Genomic DNA, 24,804 nt, shown 5'->3' with positions numbered 1-24,804 from the left:
CAACATCAATGACCGACAGGGGACTAAGGGGAGACAGAGGGTTTAAATATAGAGGGGTTAAACAAGGCTAACAAGGCACAAGTGGACAAGAAACAAGAGACAGGTGAACACAGGGCTGGAAATCATAATTAAACTAGCAGACTAATAATGAGGAAAAGGTGAGGGGCGGAGACACAGGGAACTGAGACATGGCAAAACAAACAAATGTACCGGTAGTACTGCTTCAGCCTCTGGCTTGAGAGTGACGTGTTGGAGACCCATGGGAGTTGGAGACCCATGTGGGGAACAGCGTCAATAAAAAGAGAGCCGCACTTGATCCTGATCAAGTTGATAGATTGGTGTTTCTAGCGAACAATATTAAGAAATTAATTAGGATAGGCTACCGGCCTCACTCCTGTCGCTGTAAGTTATCACGTTATTTTTTGGGGGGGGGGGGGGCGGGGTTCGTAGATATTCGAATATATTCGAATAGATTGCTTGATATTTGATATCCGTTCGAATTAGATTTTTCTCAAAAGTGACAGCCCTAGTGTAGAAATGTTTTGTCGTTGAGTATGAGACCACGGTCAAGTTTGTTTCACTTTGCCTATGAGTTCAAATAATAGTCACAAACAGGTTTTAGTAAAGCAAGGTTTAGTAGAATCCCTGTGTTACATACACAGTCTTGCGTGCAAGCAGATTCCTTCAAATGCTCTGACTGTCAAAATACTGATGCTCTGTTTGAAGTTGAGCTGCTTGCTATTAAGGGGAATGACAGATGTCACTCTCATTGGTTTAAAAGATGTTACACCCATGACTGATTAAGAAACAGAAGGACGACTTTGTTGAACAATGCACACGTCACAAAATTTCTGTTCACTCTGATCACAAAATCACATCCTTAAACACCCTTAAACTTTGCATCTCTGACCATGCGTTTCCGATCACTAAAATAGAGCCCTTTGTCTGTGACTATAAAATCTGTGACTTGTCTTCAGATGTGAGAAGGTGTGAGACTGTAGTCTTTTTAAAAGACTAATATGTCCTCTTTAAGCTTTTTGTCATGATTTCAGCTGACTTTTTGGAAATAGTCATCTTTTTTATTGGTTATGACTGCTTATTCTTAATGCAACGGGTCCACATGCTGCCACCAACAAACCACACATGAAACATTAACTTGTTTGTATATTTCATCAATCAGGAGGTGAAACTTAATCTTGAAAAGTTGGAGAGTCCTGTGACTGTGGCTTTGGAGAGGAAAGGGATTGATATTGATGCTGCCAGTGCCCATGAGAATAATCTTCATCATCTTCTGTCTGTCAACTGGGACAACCTAAAAAAATTATACCACAACAGACTAGCGTAAGTTGTTTTTCCCATATTTTAAGTGCCTAATTTGTTTAGGAATGCAGTGTATTGTACAGTGGTTAACAAACCTACATTGATTTTGTAGCCCCTGTATTTATGATGTAATCTTGTTGCAGTAGTGCCATACGTTGATTGCAAAGGTTGAAATAAGTCAACTCAACCAATTCCCTTCCTTGCATGTTTAAAAATGGTGAAGAAATGTAATTTTAGAGCCATGGTGGAATTATCATGAAACTTTGTGGGCATGTAGCCCACTAGACTAGACATGTAGACCCAGCGTTTCCTCTAGATTTGTTTTTAGCAGTGGAAACGGGCCATCCACATGCTTCTATTTCCAAAGGAAAGGAAAAATGAAAGCTGTTCAGCAACAAGCAACCTAATATCATGCTTATCATTGTTAATATTGTGCTATACATGTGGCACAAACAATGTTAGATTTTGTGGACTAGCCAAGCTATATTTGAATGGAGCTGGTAAAAAAAGATCATTACACATTGGGTTTAAAGTGACAGTGCACCATTTACAAAGGAGTTAAACAGCATCAAATGCGTAGTATTTCTTAAGAAATTAAAACTTTAAAACAAAATTACTGTAATTATTATCATTTAAATAATATAAAAGTGTTTTACCTTTGTGGTTACTCATTCATTTTGTGATTTATGTTGTATTTAATATGCCATTTAAGCACTTTAGTCTTTAGGGAGAAAATTACTTTTTAAAAGCCATTAATTAAGATTGACAGCCCTTGTAATTTTATACAAGGGCTGTCAATATATACAAGGATACAAGAATACAAGGAAGTTTATTGTCACATGCATATAGTTACTGGAAGTAAGAAATGCAGTGAAATTATGTTAGGTCTGGTGTCAAATATATATATATATATATATATATATACAATCAATAATAGTGTGCATAGATTTGATGAACTTAGATTTGAAGATAATAAATAATGGTAACTATTTCACTGCTTACACACGCACAAACACACAAACATAAACAAACACACAGGCAACAAACACTGGCTTAACGTTCGGGCAGCAGACGAGTTTGGACATTAATACAGTGGCCCGCTGTGGCATGGTCGTTTGCAATTGACCGTTCGCAAAAGCCGCGCCCCTTAGTTATTGTTACTATGCCTGTCAAACTCAGACCGGAGTTGTCTAGAAATTCAATGGTAGCTGTTAAGACTGTCTGTAAAAGTTACAGCACAAGAGGGTCTTTTAGAGAGCCATGGACCTAAATTCATTCACAATCATTTGCAATCCATTGAAAGACTGCAGTATGACATGGAGACACATGTATAAAAATGAATATCTAGCTTTGTTGGGTGACAAACTTAAATGGGAGGCGAGTGTGATTCACTGATATTAATATTAGCTGTGCTAGATAGACTTGGACACTGGGCCATGTCATGTAAGGAACATGCAAGGCTGTTTCAAGGAATTTGGGGGCCCCAAGCAAAATGGACATGGAGCCCCCCCCCCCCCCCCCCCCCCCATTTCCATATTTTGATATTTAGAAGGGATGCAACTGCTTTCACAACTACCAATGCTTACTGTAAAACATCCCAAGCTAATGTTATATTGACCTAGGCCTACTTGTAGCTTAACATAGCATTTAAGCATTCTGCTGTTTGAGAATTAGACAGACGCACCTGGTGCTTTAAAGACAGTACACAGCTGGCGTGCATGAATACTGCTAGACATGAATGTTCCAGTCTGCTTTGATGCACGGAATTTATTGTGTGGTTTTCCTAACCCCCATCTGGTAAATAGATTATCACGGTCGAATAGTTAGTATAGCAGAGAAGCTATGCCACTTTCATCAAAACCTATTACAAAGCTATAGCAATGTTTAATACGATAAACAGTGATTCTGGAACAGATCTGCGTCTTACAGTATGTAACCATATTCCGTCCGTTCGAAAAAAAAAGTTGCGCTAACTGTTCTAGTTTGTTACAAGCAGCATGGGCTGTCAGGCAGGTAGTTAGTGGGTTTGATCCAGCAAGACCACAGCATGGCGAAGCAATATTGTTCTTCTTAAGTTTTCTTATTTATTATTCCTTTTCACCCACTTTTTGTACGAACTACTGCTCCTAGACCGTTTGAGCTATCGACGCGGTTCAAACTCCAAAAATTCAGGCCCGAACCGGTGTAGCTTGCTTGTTACTTTCGTGTCGCTGGCCCTTGTCGTTTTCACGTTATTCCCGTTTTTCTGCGTTTTTGGGCCCCATTGAAATGAATGGCGGAATGTTCAGGATTCTAATTTCGATTATGACATCACAGCTCTAATTGCTTAAGGTGAGACACGGCAGGTAAAAACATTGTTTTTTAATGCACTGGTCAATTTTGAGATTTTGAGCTAGTATGTTACCTTAGCATGTATTCTATCACACTACTACAACAATAAAGTCCGATTTACACATTTAGGTGTTTATTTCATTATATTGTGTCTACTCCCACCTGTATATTTCTCCTAAATTCTTGAATGCTTGAATTTCCCCTGGGGATCAATAAAGTATCTATCTATCTATCTATCTATCTATCTATCTAAATTCAGCATTCACCTTGCATGCACTCCCGCGACCGTGGTCCAAAACATATCATGTGTACTACCGTTGGAAAGCTCTGTTTTTCCTGTATCACGCTATGTGATCCATATATGGACACTTCCTTTGTATCAGAAACCAATCGCTAAAGTTCAAAGGCGAGTCTAGGCTGAGAACGGAATCTCATTGGCTGTCTTTCAAGGCTGTTTTCTCAAAATGAGTTTCCTCTCACACTCTGAGCTCAAAAACTCCACTTCAGAAGCACGTACATACACCAAACTTTCTAGACTTATGCCTAACTATATGTCAAAGATTTCTACTATTATTCCTAGCCTGACTTAAATGACATTTTATGCCTAAAAACATGGGGAAAATCTATTTTTTTAGGGCTAGTGACATAATTTTCTGATTTACAGGATAACAAAAGTAGATATTCATAAATCCCTCTGTAAATGTTTCCCAAATAATATCTGAACACAATGAAAACATAATTTTGAACCTGGCTGTATCCAATGCTCAGGTTTCATGCCTTAAAATGTATGCAAATTGGCGCATATTTAATTAGATAATGCCTAATTTGCATATGTAAACATTAAATTACAGCAAACTTGTAATACATTTTTTTCTCATATTAATGTAAGTAATCAACTGGGGAAGTTTCATATTGATATCTGCTTGTTAAAAATTTCACCCTATTCACCTGTAGTGTCTCGCCTTAAGCTTGCACCTGGCAGAGTTCTAAGCCATCTGGCAATGTCTAATGGGCTGGGCTGGGCTGTCTGTGTACAGTATATGAAGGTGTGTGCATGTAACTTTTGACCCGTATGTCCGATTTTCATAAATAAGGTACCGTTGGAATCCTTGGATGAGGCAGAGTTCCATGCCCCTGATCAAACCCACTCTTGCAGTTCCTCGGAACCGCAATTCTAGTTAACATAAAAATGTTTTGCTAGGCTAGCCTTCCTTCTGCGACATTACACCATTTGTACAAGACAAGTAGAGCTATTTTATCCAGTGTAATTTATCACTTACCACTATCTTGTTTTTTCTTGTCATCCTCTTCCTTTCTCTTCTTTCTTTTCTGGCTTACGGACGTATAACTCCGCTTCATTATGACTGCCAAGGTTTTATATTTTCGCGGCAGCAGAGATCACGAATCTGGCTGGCTGACTGCTGTCAGCGACTGCTGAGAGGGGCCCCCTTGAGGGGGATCTCGGTATTGCCGGTAACAGTGTCGTTGCACTTTATTGCATTGCACTACTGTGCACAGCCCTATGTTTCTCTGACGTGACGAAGCTAGCACGTTATTAGCAGCGGTTAGCTAACTATGCTAACGTTACAAGCCTCCTCCAAGTGACAATCATTTTATACACAATGCTGGCAATGCTGAAAACAATTAACATCCTTATTTATCTTACTTACATTGAGTTGACTGTGTGGCTTAATCCACAGATGTGGTGGAGCACTGTTTCGTTATGGTTTGCTAAGGAGTAGCACTAGCCTAGTTCTAACCCTTTGCTTAAAATAGTGGAGATCTGGGACAAGAGAATTTAATCTAATTTAACATAATTACAGAAAACTTAAAATCAAGATTGAAAGGCATTTTTCTGTGTATCGGTGTTGCGTTAATCCCACATATGTCATTTGACTGTCCTTTTCAACTCATATCACATAAAACCGGACAAACATCAAGGCTCCCAATTGAGCCGTAAGGTGAAGTTGACGGGCCATGTCTGCCTGCACGGAGCTACTGGACTGCCATTGGCTCATCTGCGTTCGATGGGCGGGGTTTTGCGAACGGTCAATTGTATGGTTGACCTATATTATTTAAACTAATTGATATGGCTTTCGCGGTCGTGGGCACGCGTGCATGTTGCTCCCCGGCCCAGAATAACGTAGGACCGGCCCTGTCTAAAATCAAAAGACTATATCATTGTGCGTGTGTGGTAATGTTAACTTCTGGTCTTGACTCAGAACAGCGCTACAGACACTCGAAAACTTTTCTCAACCTTCAAATCGCTACTCAACCCTCAGCTGCCTCCTCCTCCATCCAGCCTTACTGCAGATACCCTCGCCTCATTTTTTACAAACAAAGTGGCGGCAATCAGCAGTCAATTCTCTACAAGCCCACTCAACGCATCTGACTCAGATACCGCACTCCTACAACCTCTAGGGACTGCTGGAACATCTTTTTCAGCATTCACGCCTCTCTCCGAGAGTGAAGTATCTAGACTCCTGACATGCAGCCGTCCTACCACATGCTCGCTGGACCCTATACCTACGAGCCTACTTCAGTCCATCAGCCCGACCATCGCTCTAGCTATCACACATGTGATCAATGCCTCGCTAACCTCCGGCACATTTCCAACAGCGTTCAAAATGGCCTGGGTAACACCGTTACTTAAGAAAGCTTCTCTCAACCCTGCTCAAGTCGAGAACTACCGCCCTGTCTCACTCCTGCCTTTCCTATCCAAAGGCATTGAACGAGCAGTCTCCAAACAGGTCTCTGACTTCCTTTCACAGAACAACCTTCTGGATCCAAATCAGTCTGGGTTCAAAAGCGGCCACTCTACCGAAACGGCTCTGCTGTCTGTAACAGAAGCCTTAAAAGAAGCCAGGGCAACCGCTCGGTCATCAGTACTCATTCTGCTTGAATTATCGGCTGCCTTTGACACGGTTAATCACCGCATCCTTCTCTCTATACTCGCTAACATGGGAATCTCCGGCTCTGCTCTCTCCTGGTTTGAATCCTACCTCACAGGATGCTCGTTTAACGTATCATGGCTTGGTCAGCTATCTGCACCTCACCATCTCACCACAGGGGTCCCCCAGGGCTCAGTGCTGGGCCCCCTTCTCTTTGCTATCTACACCACCTCCTTGGGACAGATTATCCGTTTGCATGGCTTCTCATACCACTACTATGCAGACGACACACAGCTCTATCTGTCCTTTCCACCTGACGACCCCTTGGTTTCAGCACGGATCTCGGATTGCCTCTCAGACATAGCTACATGGATGAAGGCACACCACCTCCAGCTGAATCTCTCAAAGACTGAACTGCTGGTCCTCCCAGCTAAACCTACCATACACCACGACATCAACATCAAATTTGACTCCCTGTGTGTTTCACCTACCAGGACTGCAAGAAATCTAGGAGTTGTTCTCGACAACCAACTAAACTTCTCAGATCATGTTGCCTCAGTCGCCCGGTCATGCCGTTTCGCACTCTACAACATACGGAAAATCAGGACTTACTTGACTCAAGATGCTACCCAACTTCTGGTTCAGGCAATAGTCATCTCACGACTCGACTACTGCAATGCCCTCCTGACAGGTCTCCCAGCCTGCGCAGTGAAACCACTTCAGATGATCCAGAATGCGGCGGCGCGCCTGGTCTACAACCAACCCAAAAGGGCGCATGTTACCCCGCTGCTCATCCAGCTACACTGGCTACCTATGACGGCCCGCATCAAATTCAAGGCTCTAACGCTTGCCTACAAAGTAGTCTCCGGTTCTGCTCCCACCTACTTGAATGCCCTCATACAGACATACACTACCTCCAGACAAGGATACAAGGATACAAGGATACAAGGAAGTTTATTGTCACATGCATATAGTTACTGGAAGTAAGAAATGCAGTGAAATTATGTCTGGTGTCAGCCTATTTGTGCATTAATGGGGGGGGGGTAAAAAGTGCAGTAGAAGAGGGGTTTAGTAGATTAAGTGGCAAGGGCTGCATAAAAAAGGTGGGGGAGGATTGGGATTGGGTGGGGGGCACCAACAAGGAGCACCCAAGAGCAACAGGGGCAAGGAAAAACTCCCTTACCAAGGAAGAAACCTTGGGCAGATCCACGGCTCAAGGGGCTAACCCAACTGCCAGGGGTCTTGGTGTGTGTGTTGGGGGGATGACAGGGGAGATGGGATAGTGTGCTGTGTATGTGGGGAGAGGGCAGTGTGCAATATGTGTGTTGGAGAAGCTTCCTCATGAGACAATGTGCTGTGTATTGAGGGGGGGGGGGGCAGTGTGCTGTAAGTATGTTGGGGATGTGTGTTGGAGAAGCTTCCTGATGAAATAATGTGCTGTGTATGTAGGGGGGGGGGGGGGGCAGGGACTTACTATTGCAAGCAGAGTACTGTATGTAATGTATGTGAGTGATGACAGTGAAGATGTGTGTGTGGGCGGGAGGGGAGTGGAGCAGTGACTGTGTGTGTGTGTGTGTGTGTAGTGTGTAGGTGGGTAGGTGGGGGCAGTGTGCTGTAAGTATGTAGAGGATGTGTGTTGGAGAAGATCCTGAAGACAATGTGCTGTGTATGTGGGGGGGGGGGGGGGGCAGTGTGCAGCAAGTATGTAGAGGAGGCTTACTGTAGCAAGCAGTGTGCTGTATGTATGTGAAGTGATGACAGTGATGATGTAAGTGTGTGTGTTGGGGGGGGGGGGGGGGGTCAGGGACTTACTATTGCATTAGACCGCTGCGCTCCTCAGACGAACGACGTCTAGCTCTACCACCGGTACGCTCAAGCCAATCCAAACTTTTCTCATCTGTTGTTCCTCGTTGGTGGAACACACTGCCAGTTTCTACAAGGGCAGGGACATCCTTCTCCATTTTCAAAAAACTCCTGAAGACCCAGCTCTTTAGAGAACATCTCCTCTCATAGCAACACTTACAACAAGTCTTACTGATCCTAGCACTCACCAGCCGTCTTAAACTGACAAGTAACTGTTAAAAACAGCACTCACTGATGCACTTATTCTTACTGCACTCTAATGTTTTTAAATTGTCCTAAAATTGATGAGAATTGCTCTAAAACTTAAACTGTTTACCATGTTGTAAGTCGCTTTGGCTAAAAAGCGTCAGCCAAATGTAATGTAATGTAATGTAATGTAATGACTCACTGCAGAATGCAGCGGCTTGTTCACTGCACTGGAGAATCCAGCTAAACAAGTTAAAGAAAACGAAACGAAACTTAGAGCCTCTAAAATCAAATTGACAATTGAAATCAAGACTTAGGATGGAGTGATGTGTAGGACCAATGACGCATCCTCCCCCAGACAAACTCAAAATCTCACAAAAGAAAGTCAAGATCTCGCAAAAGAAACTCGAGATCTTGCAAAAGAAAGTCAAGATCTTGCAAAAGAAACTCAAGATCTCGCAAAACAAACTCAAGATCTCGCAAAAAAGTTTGAAAATGTACTTGGGGTACCAATACTTTTGGACTGCACTATATTTATGTACCTGCAGGTATACACATTTTTAGCACATCTTACAGACCCTCAAATTGTTACCATTAACACAAAGGCAAAATCATAACCACTTAACTTAGATGAAAATAGTGCATAATCAAATAATTAGTAACAAGCAATAATAAATATGCAGACTGTTAACAGTTTGTATGTTACCTGTAAATAACGATGTAAACAGTGTAGAAGAAAAATACATTTGTTTCTGTTAAAAAAGAAGGTTCAATTTACAAAGATAATGTGTTAATGCATAATGAATAATTTTTGCCTCTGGAACAATCAAACACCCTAGCATCCTTCAAACTGGCCCTCAATACTAATTTCTTCAAACTTGCCTTTTCCTGTTAATTGATTCCTCCAGCTCTTTTTTTCATTGCCCACCTATACCTCTAGTTTTGTTTTCTGTTTTGTCCATGTACCTGTGTTTATGTAACTTTATCCATGTACCATGTATTTGCTTGAGTGTCCTGAAAAGCAATCAATATTATTATTATGAGAAAATGGATGAAATGCACAGTAGTTTGTTTGTGTATCAGTCATGAAAGTTAGTACATTTCTCAATCTCACAGGGGTTTTGAGTCCTCCAAAAATAAATGGCAGCTATATACTGACCAACATAAGACCATCGATGATTGGCTGACTGTTGCTGAGCAGACACTGGTCAATGCTGAAGCTGGACTCAACCCTCAAATAAGGAAAAACATTAAGGTATTTATTTCTTGCAGTAAATTATTTTACTTTTACAAATACATTTCTGAATAACTAATGTGATGAACAGTTGGCCATTGAAAGCAGCACTGAAGAAGAACTGTTCTTGGGCCCCCCCTACAGTTGAGATACAATATTTACAGTGGTAACACATGTTGAGTGTAATAGTTATCTGCTCTGGGTGTAATTTAGACGCTGCCACCATCTTTGTTCATCCGGTATGGTCCGGTGTAATGTAAAGGGAGAGGCTGTCACGTTTTCAGAGAGTGGGACTCAGGTTCAGATATGACAAACACCCAGAATTGACTCAGATGAGGAGATTTATTAACAGAGACAAAAAACAGAGCTTCCACAGTCCTGAGAGTAATCCACAGGGAACACACTGGGCCAATCTTCAACAGAAAGCAGTCTTCAGAAAAAGCACAAAAAACAGTTCAGAAAGAAACAGTCGTAGAAGGCAAAACCCCAGCAGGAGAACAGGGCACAGGCAACTGGACACTGCAGAGAGGGTGCAGGTGAAACACAAAAGTCAATCCTCCTTCACGGCAAAAAACAGAAAAAACTTGGCAAAAGTACTAAATCTTCAGGCAGAGAACATAGTCGATGAAAATCAGGCAGAGGTAAGACCAAGGAGATTGTTGTTGACTTCCGTAGAGGTCACACCCAACACCTGCCACTGACCATCGACGGCTGCCTTGCACTACTCCACTTGCACTACTCCACTTGTACACTTGAACACACTTCAGCTGCTCTTACATAACTTGCACCACTATGCCACTTGCATACTTAGGTCAAACAAAACTACCTCAGCCATTTATTGGCCTGACTTTTGCACTATTATATTGACTGTCTACTGTATGCACAATTGCACAATTTCTACCAAATTTTGCTGCTTTTATTTCTTCATTGTATGTGCCTTCTTATTTTTACTTTTTATATTGTTTACTTGAATGTTATGTTTGTCTGTGGACCTAATTGGTAAAATATGTCTTGTCTCCACCGTGGGATAGTAGGAAACTTTGACTTTGAGGTCAAAACCAGGCAGGCAAAAACTCAGTCAGGCAGGCAGGTCGCACTCGAGAACTGCTACGAGAAGACGGAACGTTCTGACAGGGAGGCAGGCTGGTGATGGGGATTTTAAAGCTGAAATTGCGATCAGATGCAGGCTGATTGACGCCGATTGGTAGGCAGATCAGAGACACCAGTGGAAGCAGGCGAGAACCAGGAGCAGACAGAGGAAGGGCGGAGACTCAGACCGACAGCAGTGGTACACAACAGCTCCTGCAGAGGGGGACAAATAGACAAAACACTAGGAGGACAAACCACAAACAGAGTCTGACAGCTGCTTGGTTAAAATGTAACATGTTAAAATGTAACATGTTACCATTACCCTCTTAGTTGTCAGTGTAGCTGGCAAAATAGGCTACATTTTGAATCATTTTTCCTGTTTGCTGGAGGGACACACAACATTTTCACAAGTCAATCTACATTGTTTACCGTGAGACGAGGTAGGTCTTGAAGACAACAGCTAGCCTTGATCAAAACTGAAATACTAAGTGGTCCAAGCATGGGCAGGCCCAACACAAATTTTAAACATCTTGATAACTTGTCATCACATGTTTTCAGGTATTTCATATATGCCATTGATTATTCTTGTATCTAGGTATTAGAAGATGATGTAGGAAGCAGGCAAGAGACAATAACATCCCTGGCTGCCCTTGGAGGTGAGATCAGTGGGCAGATTTTTCCAGAGGACTCAATCTATATACAACAACAGCTTAAGGACATTAATGCACGCTGGGATAGCATCATCTGTAAGCTCAATGAGAAAAAGAGAAGGTGTGTATTAATTTGTGGAAATATTAAGTAACTAATACAAACAACTGGAACTTTATTTAATGTTTATGTTTATTTCTAGATCCACAGACTTGCAGAATACCATTTCAGAAATTCAGATGGATCTTGATGACTTCTTGTCTTGGATAGACAAGGCAGAGGGCATTGTCAGAGAACCCCTTCATCCTGGAGACTGTGAACAGCTCACTTCTGTACTGCAAAGAACCCAAGTAAGATTTAGATATGTATTCCCAGGGTCTGGAACTATTGGGCGGAGCAAACTTGAATAACTAACTTGTTGTAACGGATGCCAACAAGGCAGAGGGCATTGTTAGAGAACCCATTCATCCTGGAGACTGTGAGCAGATCACTTCTGTACTGCAAAGAACCCAAGTAAGATTTAGATATGTATTCCCAGGGTCTGGAACTATTGGGCGGAGCAAACTTGAATAACTAACTTGTTGTAACGGATGCCAGCTAGCTTAGCTGTGCTAGTGGAACGTTGGTAATCCTCACTCCCTGACACCTCAAGAGTGCTGCTGGCATGCAAGCCAGTAGCCTGGGCTATTGGCTCAACTGTCAGCACGCTCGCCTCCCGATTCGAGGTGCTGCTGTTCGCGGGTTCGAGTCCGGGCGTGTGCAGGGCTGAATCGTGCAGGTTCTACACAACGCAGGTTACATTGTCATCTCTGTTCTTTTCAACCAGGACCATATTTAAGGTACCAACTTTCAGTAAGGATCAACCCTATGGGAATCAATGCACACCTTTATCACTAGCAGGTTAGACTACTGCAATGCACTTTTCACTGGTCTTCCCAAAAAACATCTAAAGAAATTGGCATTCATACAGAACTCTGCGGCTAGACTTTTAACTAAGACTAAGAAGAGAGAACACATCACCCCTGTGTTGGCTGAACTGCACTGGCTCCCTATTTCCTATAGAATTGATTTTAAGGTTATGTTAATTACTTACAAAGCTCTGAATGGCATAGCACCTTCATATATCTCTGAGCTTTTAATATCTTATCAACCACAAAGGAAACTTAGATCATCCAATTCTAATCTTTTAATCGTACCCAAAGTGCTCCACAAACAAAGTGCAGAAGCTGCTTTTATCCATTATGCCCCCAAACTATGGAACACCCTGCCTCTGTACATCAAGCAGGCAAGTTCAGTAAATATTTTTAAAAAAGATCTGAAAACATACCTGTACAGGAAAGCTTTTAGTTAACTCATCTTATCCTGTAGACTACTTTTTCAGATTATTCTACATCTGCTGCTATTGGAGGGCGCAGCCAGCCAGAAGCAGATGGGCTCCCCCTATTAAGTCAGGTTCTGCTCAAGGTTTCTTCCTGGAATATGGGAGTTTTTCCTTGCCACAGTTGCCATATGGCGTGCTTGTGGGGGGTAAGAGGGTTAAGGCTGCCAGTCTTATGACGTCATTTTCTATATTTTTGATATGTTGCTGAGTGGATCATAAACAGCCCCAGCAATGAAGAAAAGTGATTGATAATGACTGACTGACTATTATTGTGTTACATGCTTCAAATGTAAAGCAGTTTGAGCTGCATTCTGTGTATGAAAGGTGCTATACAAATAAAGCTTATTATTATTATTATTATTATTATTATTATTATTATTATTATATTATATTATTATTATTATTATTATTATTATTATTATTATTATTATAATGCAGTATCAAACTAGTCTGCAAATACTGGCAAACAAAACTTCTCACACAAAACACGTAAATGAGAAAACATTGGAAAAAGTTGCTTTGTGAAATTCAAGCTTGTGGACTTCAATGACATGTCCTATCTTAAGTCCCCAGGGGCAGCCGTGGCCTACTGGTTAGTGCTTCGTACTTGTAACTGGAGGGTTGCCGGTTGGAACCCCGACCAGTAGGCATGGCTGAAGTGCCCTTGAGCAAGGCACCTCACCCCTCACTGCTCCCCGAGCGCCGCTGTAGCAGGCAGCTCACTGCGTCGGGATTAGTGTGTGCTTCACCTCACTGTGTGTTCACTGTGTGCTGAGTGTGTTTCACTAATTCACGAATTGGGATTTTAAAATGACAAATCGGTTATTGCTATGCAAAGCTGCAGCGGAACACCTACAGTAACCTTACAAATTATGTTACTTTCTCTCATTCACTAATACATCTGCAAAATGTCTGGTAGCCTTCTAAGGTAGGCGTCAATGTTAACTATAACGGTAGCAAACTGGTTGCAAGATTGAGTGAAACAACATATGTTGCTCAACACAAGCATAGACTCACTATGTGTGTGTGTGTGTGTGTGTGTAAAATTAAAGTGTTTATTTCATCTTGGATGACGTCAAATATTCAGTCATTCTACAACAACTCGCTGCTGTGTATTTTCAGGGATGCTTGAGTGACCTGCCAAGAAGGAGAGCATCATTGGAAGACATTCAGCATCGAGCAACCTCACTGCCTATAGAGCATAGCCAACTGCTGGAGACCAATCTCATTCCTGTACTATCCCGCTTCAATCAGGTATATTTCCTTTATAAATTTAATTTATTTTGTTTGTATAGCACCAGTAGCAACTGAAATTGTATCCTAAAGCCTTTTCCTAAATCATTATACCCATACCAATAACATTACAGCAAGTAAAGATTGAAAAGATCTTTCCAAGAAGTTTGCTACGGGTATTCTCACCTCGTTTGTATATACTGAAGCTAACTGACACACAATGCATCCAACATAATTTGCATTTGAATTGTTACCATCAAACCGTAGATAAAGGGTCCCATGATATAATGAGATCAGATTGAAGCACTTTTGTTTATCAGTGCATCCTAACTAAATACAAAGCTTAAAACAGGATGACATATACGATGAAAGATTTTTTCCTTCTATCTGCTGTGTTGTAATGTGTGGACAGTGACGGACTGGGATCAAAAAACGGCCCTGGCGTTTGCTACACACCGGTCATCAATTTTGAAGAAAGATCATTGGACAAACACATTTATCAATTCCCAGCAGGCCTTGTTCCACTGTAACTTTTGATAACAAAACAACCAAATTAAACAGGTTTCGGGTAGAATGTTTTGGGCCCTATTATAACAGAGAGACACTGAGCACGACTAATGCTCTACTAAGCCTAATATTTGGAACTAAGTGTCAGAGACACACACACACCCCTACACACGTTAACATGTACATTATCTGTAACATGGGTAATTTGTAGAACTCGTTTCAGTTTATTCTGTTTATTATTGACAATTTTTCTACCTTAAGGTGATTTTAATCATGGGACAACAATATGGGCTGTTGCTGAGCGACACTCAGTGGGCAACATATTTTTTATCTGAACGATTTGGATACTCAGTGTGCTAGCAATGAATCAGCCAACCATCTGTAAGCTTCTGAAATGTTCAATAAAGATACCAGGATCACAATAGTGAAGCGAGGGAAAAAGAGAAGTTTCGTATATCTTTTTACTCCGCTAAGTGTTTATGTTGAAACCCAAAATGTACATTTTGCTTCATCAAAAGCACAAAAAAACAACTAACATCTATTTTGACTTGCTAAAGTTGTTAAGAAGACATCGTTTTTTTTTCCAGTAAACTGTTAGCTGCCATTACTCCATTGAGATTGAATGGGATTTAGCTAAATGCTAAATACAAGGATACAAGGAAGTTTATTGTCACATGCATATAGTTACTGGAAGTAAGAAATGCAGTGAAATTATGTCTGGTGTCAGCCTATTTGTGCATTCATGGGGGGGGGGGGGGGGGGGCGTAAAAAATGTAGAAGAAGAGGGGTTTAGTAGATTAAGTGACAAGGGCTGCATAAGAAAGGTGGAGGAGGATTGGTATTGGGGGGGGGCACCAACAAGGAGCACCCAAGAGCAACAGGGCAGATCTTGGGCAGATCCACGGCTCAAGGGGCTAACCCAACTGCCAGGGGTCTTGGTGTGTGTGTTGGGGGGATGACAAGGGAGATGGGATAGTGTGCTGTGTATGTGGGGAGAGGGCAGTGTGCAATATGTGTGTTGGGGATGTGTGTTGGAGAAGCTTCCTGATGAAATAATGTGCTGTGTATGTAGGGGAGGGGGGGGGGGGGCAGTATACTGCAAGTATGGTGAAGGGACTTACTATTGCAAGCAGAGTACTGTATGTATGATGTATATGAGTGATGACAGTGAAGATGTGTGTGTGGGCGGGAGGGGAGTGGAGCAGTGACTGTGTGTGTGTGTGTGTGTGTGTGTAGTGTGTGTGTGGGTAGATGGGGGCAGTGTGCTGTAAGTATGTAGAGGATGTGTGTTGGAGAAGATCCTGAAGACAATGTGCTGTGTATGTAGGGGGGGGGGGGGGGGCAGAGGAGGATTACTGTAGCAAGCAGTGTGCTGTATGTATGTGAGGTGATGACAGTGATGATGTAAGTGTGTGTGTTTTTTGTGTGTGTGCTGGGGGTGGGGGGGGGGGGGCAGAAAGGCTAGGCAATCAAGGACATGGGTAGATAGATGGAGGAGAAATCCAAAATAATAAATAAAAAGTTCTATGGAGATGTGCAAAAGTTGGTTTGACGTGTTATGAAATAAGAAAATAAATAAAAGGTCTGTAGCATAGGGAGAGGAATGTAAAAGTGCTAAGTGTCATGTAGGTGTGTGTGTGTGTGGGGGGGGGGGGTCATGAGTGCTGAGGAGTGAATGAGTGCAATGGTGGCGGCCATCTTGGATTATAGAATTTTCATGAAAAGTCGCATGTTTGAATGATAAAATGCACCACTCCTTTCCCCCCCAAAATGTCCCTCACCTTATGTATGCTATATTGCACAATACTGAATGCTCAGGTAAATAGTAAGTAGTAAACAAACTCTGTAAATCATTACTAATAAATGGCAGAAACAAACCGAATGCATGTAGCGGTGCATCAGATGTGCTACAAGAGCTGGCCAACCAGATAACAGACATAGAGAAAAAACACCCAGACTCCCTCACCATTATTTTAACAGTGCAAACCTCACTCAGGAACTCCCTAAATATAGACAGCATATCAAGACCCTGTTTACACGAAGGGAAGACGCAGATATTTCTCTGCAGTTTGGCCTCTCATTTACACGAAAACCCTGTTTTTATCACAGAAAATTATTAAAAACTCCGGCCAAAGTGGAGATTTCTGATAACGCTGTTTATGTGTTGTCGTGTCAACTGGGAGAAACGGGGTTTTTAGGTTCTCAAACGTCCCATTACGCGTCAGAAAATGCTTAACGTCACATGAGCGCTCTATGTTTACAGTTTGTTTGGCTACTGATCATGCATGCTATTAAGGTGGTACTCATTTTTACGTTTGTGCAAATGCTTTTGGCCTGTTTGCATTTGCAAATACAGTTCAAAAGAGAAATAGGAAGTGATTTGTTGCTGTTGTTGGTATTTTCGGGATTCTGATTGGCCAACGTGGGATTGTGGGACAGGTGCCTTGCTCAAGGGCACTTCAGCCGCGGCCCACTGGTTGGGGCTCGAACCGGCAACCCTCCGGTTACAAGTCCAGAGTGCTAACCAGTGGGCCACGGCTGCCCCAACTCACTGACACCTGTGACATCTAACATCAATTTTTGTAAAGACATTTGTGTGCAAACCAGGGATGGAAACTAGCACCCGCCACCCACCAAATGCGGGTGAATTTGTGTACTGGCGGGTGAATTTGGTCAACTTACCAGCCACTGTGGCAGGTAAATAAATAGAACTAGCATACCACAAATTTTGGCACTACCATTAAGAAACTGTCACTATGCTTTTATGTGCCACAGTGGTTCCCATTTTTAAGAGGCCACTTCATTCGCGTTTTCTGTGATTCACACAGCTGCGTGAAATGTATTACAACTTTTCGCCACGAGGTGGCAGCTTAAGTCTGCTGTAGCATTGCCGGTAAACAGGGCCGCACTGGGGGGCCAACACGTCGCAGAGGTATGGAGCTAAATTTGTCTCAATAATATTTGTATATGCGCAGAGGGGGATCCACAAATATTTCTTGATTTGCATGTGTGTTTTGATATCTACAAATAAAAAAATCATATTTGTAACTCGTATTTTGATTTTTACAAATATAGATGTGCACTTGTAAATAAAATGCCATTTGTAAAACCTTAATTTGTGAAATGTGATTCTGCATTTGTGGATCACCAGCACACACATTTTTCCCTTTCCAAAGTTTACGTTTTTGAGACGTTCTTCGCATGAAAGTCGCACAAATCCACACGTAAAAAAAACATATTTGTAACTTGTAAATTGGTTTTCACAATTGTAGATGTGTATTTGTAAATGAAATGGCATTTGTAAAACTGAAAATTGCCTTTGTGAAATCTAATTTTGCATTTGTGAATCACCAGCACACACAGTTTTCGTTTTTGCATTTGTGGATCAGCACACATATTTTTGAGACAAACTTTGCAGCAGAGAAGCCACCCAGATCCACAAGTAGCCAGCTGACACTTTCTAATCCAGTAGATGGCAGTGTTGTTGAAAAGTGGTGTTTAATTTCCATAATCTTTGTTTAGTAAACGCATAATGATATAGTGGTCATAGTGGCATTGGCAATGCATAAACCCATTTATACAGTGTATAGAGATGCCTCTTAAATATTAATAATAGGCAAAATTTGAGCATTAAATATTTAAATATAATTTGATTATTAAAAATAATAATGGATGAAATTCAAATTGGGTTATGGAAGAAGATTGACAGCCCTAGTCCCGGGCCGGCCAGAAAGGACGAATGAAGATGGGCAGATGTAGGTTGCTAGTGACAAAATATTAGCTTTCAGTGTGGTAGCCTACAATGTCTTTGTAAAATAGCCTTCTTTAATTAAAAAGTGTTTAATTCTTCCTGATTCCCTACAACCAGACAGTAAACTGTTGCAAATTGTGTGTTCCCGTCACTCTTTCTCTTTCGTTGCTCTGATTGGTTTTTGGCCTCTCCTATTGCGTCCGGAGGCATTTTGATCGGTGTCCGTTTGGGAACGCCCTTTGGAAATGGGCTGTGAATTAATCTTCCCCAGACCCACTTTCAGTTACAACTGAGAAGGGTCTGGTGTCAACCGGGCTAGGCTGTTCGCAATTTGACTGATTCTTGAGCTCTCAGCGGAGTGTTGATTTGCACGTCTTTTTTAGATGGTGAACGTAAATGAAGGAAAGCCCTCTAATTGGACGGGCAAGACTAACAAGTAGACGGGCCTAAGCCCGTCCAGGCCCGCCCGTGGCTACGCGTATGCACTAAATTAAGAAATATTTTCTAATCAGGAAAATGTTTAATTTATTTCCTTTTAGTCCGCGGTTCCATAATAGGCTTCAGTTGCCTGTTTAGCCATGGGTCTGTATACAAGGAAAATGACAAGTGTCTTAGTGCGCTTCGGGGGTGGGGGAGCGGCCCCACCCACTGCACCCCCATTTCCAACGTCACTGGCCAAAACCGCTTTTTCCATTTGCATTCGCACCGGCCAAGTGGCCATAGGAACTTGTGGGCGTAAGGAGTGATGCGTCGTTACTTGGTACAGGGTTTAAAATAGGTACCCACTCGCCTCGCCAAATGCGAGTAAATTAACTAACTAGCCTACATTTTGAAATTATTTGAATGACCCTCACTATACTGTCGCTTCAAGCATCCTGATGCTGCACACGTTTTGCTTTTTTAACACATTTTTCAGACTTTATGATTTAGCCTACTGACAGTCCGTAGACATGTAAGCGAGTGGAGGAATGAAACTGGAATGATGGAGAAGTTCAACTAGCTTTAACATTAGGCTACCGAGTTGTATTCGTGTCTCTCGTTTCAACAAACAAACAATGTTATTTAAAACAATGAACAAAGCAGATCCTTGATGTCCATTAAAACAGCATAGAGACTGGCTAGTCTAATCCAAAAATGGAAATAACAGGTCTTTGAATTGACACACAAAATTAGACTGTTGTAGGCCTATAGCCTAACTTAAAAGTTGAAAAAAAAAAGTTGGGCATAAGTCACGACTTGTTGTAACAGAGGTACAGTAAATATTGTAGCAAATAGCCTATGGTGATGACACAGCTTTTAAAACATTATTGCAGGTAGGCAATGTTCAGACAGAAGACGGGCACTGCTTTCTCTGTTGGTATTTCTGTCCCTCCGAAAAAACTGTGTTAAAATGATGTTTTTAGCCGCCAAAATGTCTTCATTTTTTCCAGGGGAGAAACCCCTGGACCCCCGCTCACATCATCCGCACCCCCTCTCAGAAAATTCTTCCAACGTCCCTGTCATGACCTCATGAGCTAAACCATTAAAGCAACCTTAAACCTTAAAATAATGTTTCCAAAATCGTTTCAGTGGTTCATCAACTTGTAACAGGGTGAACGACACTTCTGCATTCGCTTCGCAGCCCTCTATCGGCTATAACCGCACTATGTAAGATTGCCAGATCGGGTAGCGGATCTGTAGTTCGATGGAATGAGACATAAGAAACTACAAATTTGACTTGTGTTTGATGTCGGAATACATCGTACTTTCATAAATCATGCAACATATTCTACCTTGTCTGTGGACATTGTTATTTGCGAAGCCTGTGCTGGATAAACAAATACCGTGCATGCGACAGAGGGAAAATTATTTGGTGATGATTTAATGAAAGCAAAACAAACATAAACAATACAGCCAGATGCCTCTTCATAAAATAACAAAGACACATTCATAAACAATAACAAGTTCTTATTGTGAGGTTGTGTGTCATTTGGAGCAGCATATTGGTAGGCTATATTAAAAGCAGAAGATTTTCAGTTTGCTTTAGGATTTAATTCACTTTTGGATTCTTTGATTAGCCTATAGTGCTAAATGTTGGGACTGTCGCAGGAGACGTACTGTAGGCCTATCAGCCATCGAAATTAAAGCTAATCAGGGGGTAATAATGTGGAAACAACTGAAAAAACGTTAGGTAAATATAATGTCCATACTGTAGCATACTGGCGCGCATAGACTCAAAGCGGCAAAAGCCGACGTTCCTAACCCTGTTCACAAGTGCCACCTAGTGGTTGTTTGGGTCATTGCAGCTTCACTGGGTAAAATTAAATAAAAGACGTGTGATTCACTTGAGAATCATGCTTGAAGCCGGACAATTGAAAGTAGAACCCACTGTAGCTTATTTCAGGATGACTGCATAAACATAAATCTAGTGAGATCTGTGGATCTGCGTTGTATCTTCACAGACTAATATTCTCATGTGAATAGTTCTCTTTTGAAGTGGCCCGTATAGCTATTTTAATCTGGCCCGCGACACCTTCACAGAAAACTATGACACACTGCTATTTAGACCTGTGATGCAGACGGACGCACATCTACACACCCATTTGTTGTGGTGAAATATCATACAAACTCTTCATTCAAGAAATTACAAACCACACATCAGAATAAACAGCAGAATTTACCGAACACAAAGATGTAAAGAATCCCCCTATACAATCAGCTGTTCCAGAGTGGTCTGGTTTTGAAATTGAAGCAAATGTCTACATGGTCTTCAACTGTGGGCTTTTGTAATACACAATTTCATAAAATACAAAATAAGTGTTAAAAATATCCCCTAGATATAACTGTAAATATTAAAACCAGAGTTGTTCAATGTAGTTTCACATGCTAAGCATGCATATATTATGTAGTTTCATATACAATGTACATATACAATGTAGTTTCACATGCTAAACATAAGTTTCTTAAAGCTGAGCTGTGCTTAAATTGTTCAGTGCATGATTTCATAACAGGCCAAATAGAAAATAAATGCTAAATGTTAAATATAGCCTTGATACCTGTAAATATTTGAAAAATTGGATAGTTGGATTATAGGATTTCCCAGAACTCACACCAACGAAGTCTTAAAGGAGCCACACCACTTTTATGACAAGACACTACGGCATATGAGTGTGGTTCCGCTGACTTTTAGTTTTGTTGCTACTGTGCTTGGAGGACAGTTGGTAGGTTTATGGCGAAATTCAGCACATTTTATTTGTATCACAATAATGCCGATAACCGAATCATTTTGGTTGCTATAATCATATCACATCACATTTTCATAGCGTTTCTCTAGTGGCTGGTAAAAAAGATTTTTGACCACTTGCTAGAGAAACAGCAAGTGAACTCACATGTCAGTAACCCTTTCACAAATCAAACTTTAATTTGGTACGAGGCGTCAGGGCATGGCCCTGACCATGCACACCAATTTCCATGCCTCTAGGTCTCTAACGCCACCAACAGGTCAAAATGTATTATTTTCATCAGAGTTACAGGAAATTAGCTCATATCTCAGATATGCTTTCACATATCGAAACCAAACGTGGTATATGGACTTGGGACCCCATCCTGAGGACGCATAATACATTTGGAGTCTTTTGACCACTTGGTGGGTGCTATAATCAGAGGAAGTATGCTCATATTTCAGCAACACATAACACATTCACGTATAGAAACCAAACTTGGTATATGGACATGGTATGAGACACCATCCTAACATCACAGAACAAGATAAAATACTCTGTTCATCTATTCTATGACCCCTTTAATACAGAAATATTGCTGTTTTGAATTAACTCCACCATCCACCCCCTCCCCCCCCCACCCCCCCACAGAATTAAAAAAATTGTGCCCCCATGTAAAACGCACATGCACCCTCTGTCTGCACTCTGCAGCCGGATCTGCAAGCAACATACGTCATGTCACCTTCACTCCGATGGGCAGTAGCTGCGTCACATCGTTCAATATTTGCATAACATAGACTTCTTGAATTAACAAAGGTTGGGGTGCAGTAGGAACCCATTCCAGGAGACGATGATTTCAATGACATATCTGACATTCCATTGGTTGGTTTGAATCATTGAAGAGTTTTGAAAGTGCACAAAGGCCAGGAAAAGGACTCAAACAGAAGCATAGGACGTTCAGGAAAGTTATATATTATATTTATATTTATGATGGCCTTCCATGTATAATTGAGAGTTCATTAACTCTGACTCTTTTACATATTTATGGTACCTGCTCTTGTGCACTCCTTAGCCTTGACCTCTGGTACATGAATTAACCAGGAGAAATCATACATTGTAATGCTGTGGTTGAAAATATTTTTTGTGTGAAGTAATTACTCTTTTAGTAGAGGTGTACATTTTAAATTGTTGTTTTTTGTGCAGTTGCATTTTTGTTTACATGTACATTCGTATTTGCAGATGGGTGTGGTGCTACCAGAGCGTGTTTCTGAGATTGAGAGGCTGCTGCAGGAGCTTGGTGTGTATCAAAAGCAACTGAATGAACTTTCCTTGTGGGCTTCTAAAACACGAACAAAGCTAGAGTGCAACCCTGATGCTGTAGACCCGAAGGTAAAGATAAAATATAGATATAGATTAAACATAAACAAATAAAGTGACTGTACACCATCAAACAGCAAAAATGTTATGAATATTGTTTGGCCATCTTGGATCTGTGTTTGTGCTTGTAGACTGAAGAGGAGGTGAAAATGAAAAAGTCTGAAGTGGAAACATTGCTGGCCAAAAATCGCCCCACCTGGCAGCCTGAGCAGGTTAGACAACATACAATGTCTCTTAGCACAACGACACAAGTTGTTCTAATGTTGATGCAGTTGTGGGTCATGGTATAGACGATAACTGCTGCCTAGAGTGCCAGTGAATGGGGGATGGAGAAGTGAAAGCAAAATGAAAATGGAGATGAACTCTGCAGTGCCCCCCAAATTGTTGTAGCTTACTTACAGCACATGAACATATTTGATACGCTGTAGTAATACCATACAACCAGGAATCAGGCAAGTGCAGAATATTTGAGTTGCAAAGTTAGTTCTGATTTTAAGGAATCCCTTTGTCTTAACAATTTGAATGCCACACTGTTTTCGGAAGCTTTCGGAGTGCAAGCTCTGAGAGAATGTATTCTGGTCAGGTGAGAGCAAAATTTAACTTTTTGGATGTCATACTACACACTAGAGCTTAGATCGGGCCCAAAAAATCAAGCCCGACCCTACCCGAGCCTGTGCACATTGTGCCCGAGCCCGACCCGGCCCGACCCGACACATTAACTGTAATTATGAGCCCGAGCCCGATTTAAACCCAACATTTTTTAAATACGTGGGCCATTATAACTGACGTTCTCAACTACAATTCCGAGCTGTTTGAGCTACAGAAATCCGTTTAGAATTATATTAATGAATAATGCAACGGAGGATGAAGAATGTAGGCTAAACTATGTTTGTTTATTCAGAATGGAATGGATTGCAAATGAATCCGAATGAAGAAATGTCACTTACAACGTAAAATGATGTCCCTGCAGCAAAACTCAACGCATTTCTCTGTGAGGGCTTGCCTCGCTCTCAGGTGTATGCTTGGAGAAGTGACAAAAGAGGACATTGAAGGCTGGCTATCATTATTTCTGTCATGGCAAGCCTGCTTCATGTTCATCTTAAAGTCTTTTTGCTGTCATAGGTGAACATTGTGCGCACTTAATGCACGCAACAAAGCATACCTGACAAATGCATACCTCTGACTTTTCTCCAAACTTGCTCGAAGTTATTTCTCCTGTTTTCATTTTTTTTCTTTACATCTTCAAGCTCCACGTTGCACTTAAGCTACACAATAGGCCTACAGCACAGCAGGCCTGGTGTGATGTGTGCGAGTGGAGAAGCTGCGCATGACACGTGTTGCGCAGATGACATAACAAATTACATTTTGTAACTCTGAGCCTAACTTGTATAACTTTGTATACACCTGTTACTTAGGCCTACTTTGATAAATATATAATATTTCTGAGTCTGACTATGGCATAGCTTTAGCTCCCCACCCAAGTAGGCTAATGATTTAAAAAAAAAAAAAAATGCTTGATCAAGGACCCGGCCCGGCCCGCGGGTCGGGTCAAATTCGGGCTCGGGTTCGGGCAGAGAATCTAAACTCTACTACACACCATATTTGGAGGAGAACTGGCACTGTGCATCACCCTAAAAATACCATACCAACAGTGAGGTTTGGGGGTGGTGGCATCATGGTGTGGGGCTGTTTTTCATCTCATGGTACTGGCAGACTTCTTACAGTTGAAGGAATGATGAATGGAGTCATTTTGTTCCGGGAGAATCTTGCCATCCACCAGGATGATGAGGATG

The 24,804-nt window shown here is 41.6% G+C and overlaps 1 protein-coding gene across 10 annotated transcripts in view; it reads left to right on the top strand.

The window, feature by feature from the left end:
• Positions 1 to 24,804, top strand: part of dmd (dystrophin) — a 481,347-nt gene that overhangs the window by 249,872 nt on the left and 206,671 nt on the right. For 8 of the 10 annotated variants that reach the window (XM_042077917.1, XM_042077916.1, XM_042077914.1 and 5 more), the window contains 7 exons: positions 1,181 to 1,341; positions 9,708 to 9,846; positions 11,510 to 11,685; positions 11,765 to 11,912; positions 14,066 to 14,197; positions 22,874 to 23,023; positions 23,143 to 23,223. In XM_042077917.1, the coding sequence (XP_041933851.1) occupies positions 1,181 to 1,341; positions 9,708 to 9,846; positions 11,510 to 11,685; positions 11,765 to 11,912; positions 14,066 to 14,197; positions 22,874 to 23,023; positions 23,143 to 23,223 (987 nt within the window). Of the gene's footprint in view, positions 1 to 1,180; positions 1,342 to 9,707; positions 9,847 to 11,509; positions 11,686 to 11,764; positions 11,913 to 12,005; positions 12,076 to 12,443; positions 12,463 to 14,065; positions 14,198 to 22,873; positions 23,024 to 23,142; positions 23,224 to 24,804 lie in introns of those variants that run through there. The other 2 variants (XM_042077922.1, XM_042077923.1) reach the window with 2 other exon arrangements.

Source organism: Alosa sapidissima, chromosome 22, assembly GCF_018492685.1.
Source record: "Alosa sapidissima isolate fAloSap1 chromosome 22, fAloSap1.pri, whole genome shotgun sequence".
Classification (NCBI taxonomy): domain Eukaryota; kingdom Metazoa; phylum Chordata; class Actinopteri; order Clupeiformes; family Clupeidae; genus Alosa; species Alosa sapidissima.
Note: the sequence above shows the minus strand (reverse complement) of the source record. Positions and strands in the feature narration are given on the sequence as shown.